The sequence below is a fragment of the Elephantulus edwardii genome, unplaced genomic scaffold, assembly GCF_000299155.1.
Source record: "Elephantulus edwardii isolate Elephantulus edwardi_28Jun2011 unplaced genomic scaffold, EleEdw1.0 scaffold00028, whole genome shotgun sequence".
Lineage (NCBI taxonomy): Eukaryota > Metazoa > Chordata > Mammalia > Macroscelidea > Macroscelididae > Elephantulus > Elephantulus edwardii.
In genome coordinates, this window is record NW_006399778.1 from 4641496 (window position 1) to 4651570 (window position 10075).

General features: G+C 41.2%; 1 protein-coding gene across 2 annotated transcripts in view; it reads right to left on the reverse strand.

Moving 5' to 3' along the window:
* The window catches only part of TMEM57 (transmembrane protein 57), a 102570-nt gene that overhangs the window by 17360 nt on the left and 75135 nt on the right, over positions 1-10075 (reverse strand). For both annotated transcript variants that reach the window (XM_006883505.1, XM_006883506.1), the window contains 2 exons: positions 3783-3941; positions 2199-2381 (listed from right to left, as the gene is read on the reverse strand). In XM_006883505.1, coding sequence (XP_006883567.1) covers positions 2199-2381; positions 3783-3941 — 342 coding nt within the window. The remainder of the gene's footprint in view (positions 1-2198; positions 2382-3782; positions 3942-10075) is intronic.

Genomic DNA, 10075 nt, shown 5'->3' on the forward strand with positions numbered 1-10075 from the left:
GACTGGAACGCTCACGCACTGTTAGTGGGACTGTTAAATGGTACAACCACATATGGAAGGCAGTCTGGTGGTTCCTCAAAAAATGACTATAGAAATTCCATATGACCAAGTTATTCCACTACTAGCAATACACTCCAAGGAAATCTGAGCAGAGGCACGTGCATGGAGCAAGCGTGTGAGCGCGCGCGCGCGCGCGCGCGCACACACATATGTACAGAGCATTATTCTTAACAGCAAGAAAACGTAAACAGCCCAAATTCTATCAACAAACAAATGGATAGAAAACTGTGGCACATTCACACAACAGAATACTTACTATACAGTACTAAAAATCAACAAGTTCATGGGACAGTCCAGAGGATGTTAGGCTGAGTGAAATAACTCAGTCACAAAAGGATGATTACTGCATAACATCATTCCCGTGAAAACAGGTAGGTAGGTAGGTGGAGGGGGTGGAGGGACAGAGAGAGCAGAAAGAGAATGTACAGATCACAAACACTGCAAAGGATCAGGACAAGGGAGGAGCGACCTGGGAAGAATGACAGTATGGCTACTGCAGTTAGCACACAGGAACAAGATACTGACAGCTGTTCAAAAAGGGAAGGGGCAAACTTAGGGCAGCAGAGATTCGTGGACAGATGTGGGGGGAGCGAAGGAATAGGCAAGGTGCAATGGGGACCTGATGAGAAGCCATGACAAAAGGTACTATTAACAGTAAATATTTACATAAAACACAACACATATGAATGACTGCATAAAATACAATGTATATGAATAATGAAAAAGAATTTTAAATCCCAAAAAGAAATATTTAAAGCTAGGGGTAAGGGGGGAAGGCAATAAATAGCAACAAAAAAGCCCACAACACAGGCAGGCCTGTAGGGGGCCTTGGTTTTCTGTGTAGATGACAATGGGGCCAAGTGAGCTCTTCCATCTGAGGAGGTCTCTGCTGTAAAGTCAGGGCTATACATGGGAAAAGTGCTCACTTTTGCTGTTACTTCCCAAAAGGTGAAACGACGACTCACCAAATTATTCTACAAATGCCTGAATCAAAAGAAGGCGATTAGCATGCCAAAGGCTGACAAGTAAATTACTTGTTTAATGTATCAAAACTCATGAAGAATTACAGTTTACTAACACCAAATAGATAAAAGTTAGAACGGAAGTTAAAAGTTAAGTAATAATTTACTCCATTCTGCATCTGCAAACCCACAACCTGACCTCTACCACAGGCTTCACTTGTCAAAAAAACAAAAAAAAACACCAAACAAACCCCAAGACAAAGTGAAGTAGATACAAATAAAAGAATAACCTTTATCTTCTTGCTGGAATTTGGATGACCGTTACAAATCCGTGTGGGAATCCTTGCATACACGAGTCCTCCTCAAAGATTTAGGAGGTAGTTTCCAATTGTCATCACTCCACAGGTTTAATGTTTTCTAGTAGAACGTTAGGTTTACTTACTTCTCATCTTTCATATCAGTTCATTTGATCATTTGCTGGTACTCAACAAAGACATGAGTGATCAGGACCCAAGATTCTCCTTTCTTCCTTTTTAAGATAAGACCCTAGAGATCTTACGTACCTGCACCAGAACCAAAATCAAACCTGCTGTCTCTGAGTTCAGCCTGACTCAAAGCAAAGCACAGGACAGTGCGGAATGCTTGATAGGGCTTCCAAGGCAGGAATCACCGTGCAAGCAGACTGTCCCTTCTCCTGCACAGTGGCTGGCAGGGTTAGAGTTACAGACGTTTCCGTTAGCAGCTGAGTGCTTACCCACTACACCACCAGGGCTCATATACACCTAAGAGTGAACAGTAATTGTAGAAATACAAAGGGGATCAAGTTCTAGATCGAATGAACTTTTTCCTTAATCAAATTCTCTCAAAGCAGTTAGTAATCATCAATATTAAAGAAAGTGATTTGAGACTTTTTTATGAGCAGCACTTTGGCTCGCAAATCTAGGCAGCTTGATGAGTCCCTCATTCACTTTACAGAAGAGGCACGGAGAGAGGAAGGTGCAGTAAGCAAGTAGAAGGCTACACAGATGGCATTTAAGCCAGCCAGTGAAACAGTACTTACAAACAACCTATCCATGCATGAGCTTTGGCTTTTCAGTCTTGCCCAAGGTGTCAGATTCTGTGTCTTGGTATAAGGAAAACCAGCCGTGGATTAAATACTGAGGGATGTAAGCATACCTAGATGCAGCAGCAAAGGCAACAGCCCGAGCAGCAGTAGCTTCCTCTAACTTCTTTCTTTTTTTCTCTTCCATTAACTGCTTTTCTACAAAGCTTCGTGCTTCCTGCTCAGCTTTCAGCTTTTTCTCCAACTGGCTGATATTCTGCTTGTCTTTCTGCTTCATCTGCACAGCATTGTGTAACCTATATGGAAAGGATTGTTATACAGCACTTTACCATTATAAACACTCTCTTTCATTATCTGTAGAAATATAGCTTTTATTTATCATTTTGTAACACAAAGTAAACAAGAAGCTTAAACAGCAAACTATAAATGTCAATTCCCAGAGGAAACATATCAGTTAATTAACAATTCCTAAACACCAATAAAAAAGCTGCCTTATAAGATACAGAATCAGACTCAATTCTTATTTTATTAAGGTAAATGATCTGTAGAGGGTAGATCAGAAAATAGGATAATATAAACTATTTCTCATGCCCCAAAGCACAATGGGTACTATGCATCATTCCTACCAAGGACCCATTAATGGGTCCAGCTCTACCAACACCAATATAAGGACGGGGAGGGGAAGCTCTTTCCCCGAAAACAAGTTTGCTAAAACCTACTGCAGCCTGTGCTTTCCAGCTGTGAGATGTTTTCTTAGAGCATCCCAAAATAGATCTTAAGAGTCACAATGTGCTTCATTTTCGATAAAAACTTCAAAAATACTCCATTCCTAGCCTACTCTAATTCCAGCTACATCAAGTGAGTGTAAGTTTTTGGACATTCTCTAGGTACCAATGCTAGAGGTATCACCAAAAGGTGACAAGAAGAAGTGGCAAGGTTATTTGCCCATAATACTTCCACTTTCAGATTACTTACTTTCAACATGGAAAGTCCAGAGGCTGTAAATATCTGTCACTTCCACAGACACACACTGCCTGATGTTGTTGTTGTTGCTGTTATGCACCATCAAGTTGCCTGCGATTCATGGCAACCCTATGTACATAGGTTCTGAAACCTGCCCGAACCTGAGCCAGTCTCATCATCTCCCACAGACCTATTCCCACTCTTCTAATCACTGAGTCAATCCACACGGCCTACATATTTTAAAAAAACTTAACCACAAAACAAAAACCAGACATACATTAAGAATTAATTCCAGAATAAATTAATAGAAAGCTTAAAAGAATTCACAAGAAGAGCTGGCTTTTAGACTGACTCTTCAAATAAAACTGAAGTTCAACATCATTTACTCCTAGAAGTCAAATTAAATATAGTGCAATCCTCTGTAAACATTCGCTCACAGGAGGAAGATTTTCAAATTATGACAGCACTATTTCTGGACAATTTTATCTCTATTATCACAAAAGCTCAGAAACTATTTTAAATGACGGGGGGGAAATAATGTTTTCTTGTCCTCAAAGTAATTTTTTCTATGTTTTACCTCCATGTTTGTACCAGGGTTTTAAGTATCTCAAACATCTTACATTACAATCCCTCTAGTAAGAAGAGAACCCCTTGTTACACCACATCTTGTGCTCTAACCCCTGGAAAGAAGAGTGGGGTGCTGGGCTCACACGCAAGGCCTGAATAGCACATACTTGTTCTGCAGCAGCTCATTCTCCTGCCGCAGCTGGCCCATTTCTGAGCGGATTCCTCGCTCGGTGCTTGAGAGGGAGCTGATCTGACTTCGCAGCTCTTGTTCCACTTGCCTGCTGGCCTGCAGGTCAGCTTTTAACTTTTTGATGTCTTGTTCCAGCCTAAGAGAAGGAGAAACACAATGTTTTATGACATGAGGTGATGCACACAGACTCTGTGGGAGTCCTTCTCCAGATCCGGCTGCTAGGAGGATGGCAGAGGCCCTCCTCTGGCAGTGACAGCCATCACCAGGAAACCCACGACATTTTTTTTTAATTGAGTAGCTGGGTCCCAACCTCTTACCACTAGGGGATGACTTTTGATTTCCCTTAAACATTTGAATGCTGAGAGGTGAAGATGAGGTTTATAAGTACTACAGTTGCTAATAAGATGGAAGAGAAAGCAGAGAAAATGTGGTTGAAACCAAAGATCCCTTCTCCACTGGTCAATTTTCCTTGCACTTGGGAGAGGGAGGAATATTGATGGCAACCAACTCATGACTCACTCTGTAGTGTGCTGAGATATACCCTGACGGATCTAATCTAATGCCCACAATCCCCTTCCCCTATTGGTCTAGAAGGAAACAGGGTCTGAGACAACCTCCTGAAATTGTTAAGATTTTCTGATAAATGATGCTCACACTTGTGGTGTATGTGGGAGAAGAGTTTGTCAGATCCAGTAAGAAAGAAAAAAGGAACAAGCTAAATGCTGAGAATGACAAGGGAAAAAAACTCCATCCTGAACTGAAGCTACTTTTTTTTTTCAGTACCTTACCTCTGTTTCGTCTATTTTCTACTGTGAAGTAACAATTCTGTTTAAGTGATGCGAAACCTATTGTACCCGCATGGAGTACTGAAAGGAGTCAATAAAAGTGTATGTCACTAGGCTCACAGCTTTGCAGTATCACAAGGGGACAAGAAATGGATCCTTCAAGTGTTCAACAATAATACAAATAAAGCAAGGAAGAGTATTGTAATAGTTAATATTTAAGGAGAACGAAGATGTCGGGCACCATTCAGTAGCCTATAATTGTATTAACTCACAGCTTCAGGCCTTACGGGGAGCTTCTGAGGCACAGTCTGCAGGGAGTTGTACTGCTAACCTAAGGCCCTCAACTCCAGTTGTTCAAATCCACCAATGGCCATATGGAAGAACAAAAGGAGTCTCTCTTCCTGTGAGATTGACAGTCTCAGAAACCCAGAGGAGAGGCGGCAATGATCAGATTCCAACTCCACAGCAACGAGAAAGTGTATGTATGTGGAAGAAGGATAATGAATAAGGAAGACTGAGGAAGAACTGATGCCGTTGAGTTTTGTGATGGTGAAGAAGACTGAATATACCACAGACTGCCAAGACAACAATTCCATTTATCTTGGAGGAACTACAGTCAGATGGTTCTTAGAAGCAAGGATGATGAAACTTTGTCTCAAATACTCTGGGCATGTTCTCAGGAGGGGCCAGTCCCTGGAGAAGGACATCATGCTTGGTGAAGTAGAGGGTTTGAAAGAAAGAAGTGGACTGATACAGAGGCTGCAACAGTGGGTTTGATGAGGACACAAACTCACAGGTAGGTAAAGGTCAGTTTGTTCAGTGTGATGAGACTACTGTGCATTCCACTAATCAGTATACCCAAAGCACTAAAACTTCTAGAAGGGAGTAGTGATCACTCTTTGGAACTGTCAGCTCCACAGACAAGTCTTTACGACATGTTTTATTAAGCACTAATTTCCTAGGGGGTTCCTGGAGGTTCCAAATCAAGGGTCATAGTTGTGAGCACACCCAGGTGTTACCTCAGAAGACAACTTGGTGACCTACTTCCAAAGAATCAGCCACTGAAAACCTTAGAGGAAACAGAAAACCCTCTAGCACGCAGTTCTACTCGGGCGGGCACCCGTGCAGTGGCTAAGAGTCAGAACAGACTCAAAAGCAACTGGCTTTTTTTCAATTCTGGAGGTTTAACATAGTTCTCATGACAAAAAAAGATGACCCACAGAATCTAGAAATTAGTGAACAATATCACTAATACCACACTCAAGCAAAAGCCCATTGAAGATTATCCAAAAATGACTGGAACAGTACATCGACAGAGAATTCCCAGAAATACAAGCTGGGTTTAGACTAGGCCAGAGTACTACAGATATTATCACCAATGTCAGATGGATCTTGACTGAAAGCAAAGAGCACCAAAGGAATGTCTATTTTTCATTGACTATGCAAAGGCATTCGACTGTGTGGATCACAACAATTTTTTTTATTTAAATGGGTTTTTTATTAATGATTTTTTATTATATATATATTTTTTTTACAGCATATTCTTTCATTTAATTTTCCCCATTCATTCATTGTTGAACATTTTCCTCCCTGCCCACCTCTCCCCTCAGTTAGTTATCTCTTCGAGAAAAAAAAAATTCTTTCATTGTTATACTATCCCCCAGTCCACAGTCCACTTTACTATGCATTTCTTTTTCTGTAATTTTGTCATGAAAAGAATACCTAATCACATATTCCTTTTGAACAGTTCTCTCTGTTTCAATGCAGTATACGTCCATCCTCCCACGGAGCAGGTGGTAGACTCGAACCACAAGCCTCTGGGATTGCAGCATAGATTGAATTATTACATTTAACAACAAGAAAACAAAAATCCTTGTCACTAGATCACTGGGCAATATCATGATAGATTAAGATGGATTTTAATTTTACAATCCACAGTCAATACTCTTAGTAGCAGCAGTCAAGAAATCCAAAGATGTGTTACTTTAGGGAAATCTACTTTCAGTGACCTCTCCAAAGTGTTTAAGAGCAATGTTGTTAGTTTAAAAACTAAGGTGCATCTAATCTAGGCCATGGTCTTTTCAATCATTTCCTATGCATTCCTATGCAAAGTTGGACAATGAATAATAATGACAGAAGGAGAATCCATTCCGTTGAGTTGTGGTGCTGAAGAGTACTGAATATTCAACAGGTTGACAAAATAACAAATCTGTCTTGAATGAAGTGCAAGCAGGGTGCTCCTGAGAGGCAATGCCAGTGAAAACTCTATCTTACATACTTTGGGAAAGCTGTCAAAAGGAGCCAGTCTCTGGGAAAAGACACCATGCAAGGAAAGCAGAGGGTCAGAGGAAGAGAGGAAGACAATTAAAAAGATGGACTGACACAATGACTAGAACTACGGGCTTAATTACATCAAAGATCATGACGATGCTGTAAGATATGGGAAGACTCAGATCAACTGTTTAAAGGGTTGCTGCAGGTCATATAGAATTGACAGGAACTTCAATATGGATTGAAGCTCAACATCAAGAAAACAAAGATTCTCACCACTGGGCCAACTGGCAGCATCATGATAGATGGTGAAGAGATTGAGATTGTTCACAGCTTCAGTTTGCTTGATTCTACAATCAACACTCTTGGTACTAGCAGCCAGGACATTAAAAGACAAACTGCATTGGGAAAGTCTGATGTCAGAGACCTCTCCAAGGTACTGAGGAGCAATGATGCCAGACTGGAGACTAAGGTGTGCCCAATACAGTCATGGTTTTTGCCATTACTTGCTATGCATCAGAGAGCTAGACAATGACTAGGAATGATAGAAGGAGAGTTGATGTCTTTAAGCTTTGGTGCTAGAGAAGAGTACTAAATATGCTATCAACTGAGAGAAGGACAAACAAGTTCGTCCTAGAGAGGGTGAAGCCAGGCTGCTCCTTGGAGGCAAGGATTCTGAAGCTTCGTCTGACATACTTTGGACATGTTACAGGAGGAACCAGTCCTTGGAGAGGGACGTCATGATTAGGAGGGTAGAGGGACAGCACAGGAGAAGACGACCCTCAATTAGATGGATTGATTCCATTACTGGAGTAACGGGGATAGGTGTGTTGGGGGCAATAAGATTGACACAGGATAGGGCAGAGTTTAGGGCTGTTGTACACAGGGTCGCTATGAGTTACAAGAGACTCAACGTCACATAACAACAACAACAACATGTTGATGAGCTGTGGTGGGACAAGGGTTAAGTGCCAGCTGCTAAGAGAGAGTCAGGGATTTGAATCCACCTGCTATTCCAAAGGAGAAAAACATGGCAGTCTAGTTCCATGTTGAATTTTGGAAACCCTAAGAACAGTTAGGTTTTCTTGCAATCTACGTAATTCAGAATCCAATTGATGGTAGACAATTGCAGTATCCAATACTCACTCAATATATGCTGTGTGATTTCCCTTTGTTGTTGTGATTGAGTTGACTACAACTGATAGCAACCCTATGAACAATGAAATCTGAACTTTGCCCTATACTGAGTCAACCTCACCACCTCTGACACATCTGACCCTACTGCTACAGTCACTGACTGTATCAATACATCTTTCCAGGGTCTTCCTCTTCTACCCATCCAAGCATGATGTCCTTCCCCAGGGAACAGGCCCTCCTGACAACACCCCTAAAGTACATGAGACAACGTTTCACCATTCTGCCTCCAAAGAATACCTTTGTTTCACTTTTTCCAGGGCGGATCTGTTTGTTCTCTTGGCAGTCTATGGGATGTTCATTTTCTTCTCTAGCACCACAACTCAATCAAACTCGATTCTCCTTCTGTAATCTTTAGTCACTGTCTAATGTTCAGATGCACAGTAAATAATTAAGATGACTGCTTGGATCAGGTGGGCCTTAGTCTTTACAGTTACAAGATTGCTCTTTAGCACTCTGGAGAGGTCCCTGACAGCAAATTTTTCCCATGCAACTCATCTTTTGATTTCCTGACTGCTAGTGCCAAGGGTACTGATTGTGGATCCAAGTAAGATTAAATAGTTAACCACCTCAATCCTTTTTCCATCTATAATAAGGTTGCCTATTGTCTCAGCGGTCAGGATTTTTGTTTCTTGATGTTGATAAGTAGAACACCAAAAAGCAGCTTTATCTATCGACCTTTAGCCAACTTAAGGAGAAAATTTGCAAAAAGCAAAAATCCTAAAATATTGACAGTCATCTCTTAAATACAGGAGCCAGTTTCCCTGTCTGGGACCTGGAGGCACAGAGTACAGACTTTGCGTTCCAGGAACACTGCCGGTCCCCTGACACAGCTTGCTCCCCAGGGAAGGGTCACAAGTCAACATCACACCACACTTTCCCTATTGCCAGGGTTATTTCAGTTGAATGTGTTCTCAGAGTTGCTCTAAACCATGACAGATCAGCACTTACACTAGCACACTGCCCCTCATTCACCCAAAGTAACCAAAAGGATAAATTCCAAAACAGGCCGATGCTGTCAGGTTATCACCATTAAGAATTTTGGCTGGGAAACATGTTAGGTAATTGATCTTTTTGAAAAGTCACTTTCACAGGCTCAGGATCTTATTAGTAGAATTTTTAGATAAGAATAGAGACTTATGGCTTAGTAAAGAGGTTCTAGGCCCAGCTCAGGTGTCAACTCTAAGATTCTAGAGCCTATAATGTCCAGACCTCAGTTTCCCCATCTGACACTGGCAATCTCCAAGTTCCGAATCCTCTCAGCCTGGTTTAGGATTTCTAGGTCTGACACACTTCACTGCTTTGTTACGAGGCTGCTAATCTGCTTTTTCAGAACAGCAAATTAAACTACCACATACAGATACATAGGAATCAGAGTTCCCACAACTAACCCACTGGAGCAAAGCATGTGCTACGGGTGCGAATGAAAAAAAAATGAAATCTACTGAGGCTAGATGTCAATAATTTTGTGGTTACTACTTTTATGTGTGTGTTTAAATTTGTAAAGGCCAACTTCTCTACTGGGAACTAAAAATAAATAAAAAATTATTTCTTCTGAGCGAACTTTTAGAGTTCGTACAAAAATCTCAGATTCAGAAGTGCTAACACACCTATGAAAGCAAAGTCAGAATTTACTGCTGTCATGTCAGAACTGACCAATAACTAACCTTCTAGAGGGTTTTCAGGGCTGTAAACTGTACAGGAGATTGCCCATCGTTTTCCTGAGAGGCTTCTGGTGAAGGTGAATAAACTGCTGAAGCCAATTCACAGTTAATCATCAGTGCGTTTTCAGAGGCTGTAAATCATATAGGAGAAAACTGTCTTTCTCTCACAGAGCAACTGGTGAATTCGACTGGCTGCCTTTGGGATATAACTCTAGAGATCAATAAGCACTGATCAACAATATATATTTTTACATGAAGATGTTAAGAAAATTTTGTTCTTCAACGAGATGGAAAAGGCAATCTCCAATTTCGTATGGAATGGAAAAAAGCCCCGAATAAGCAAAGCACTCCTTAAG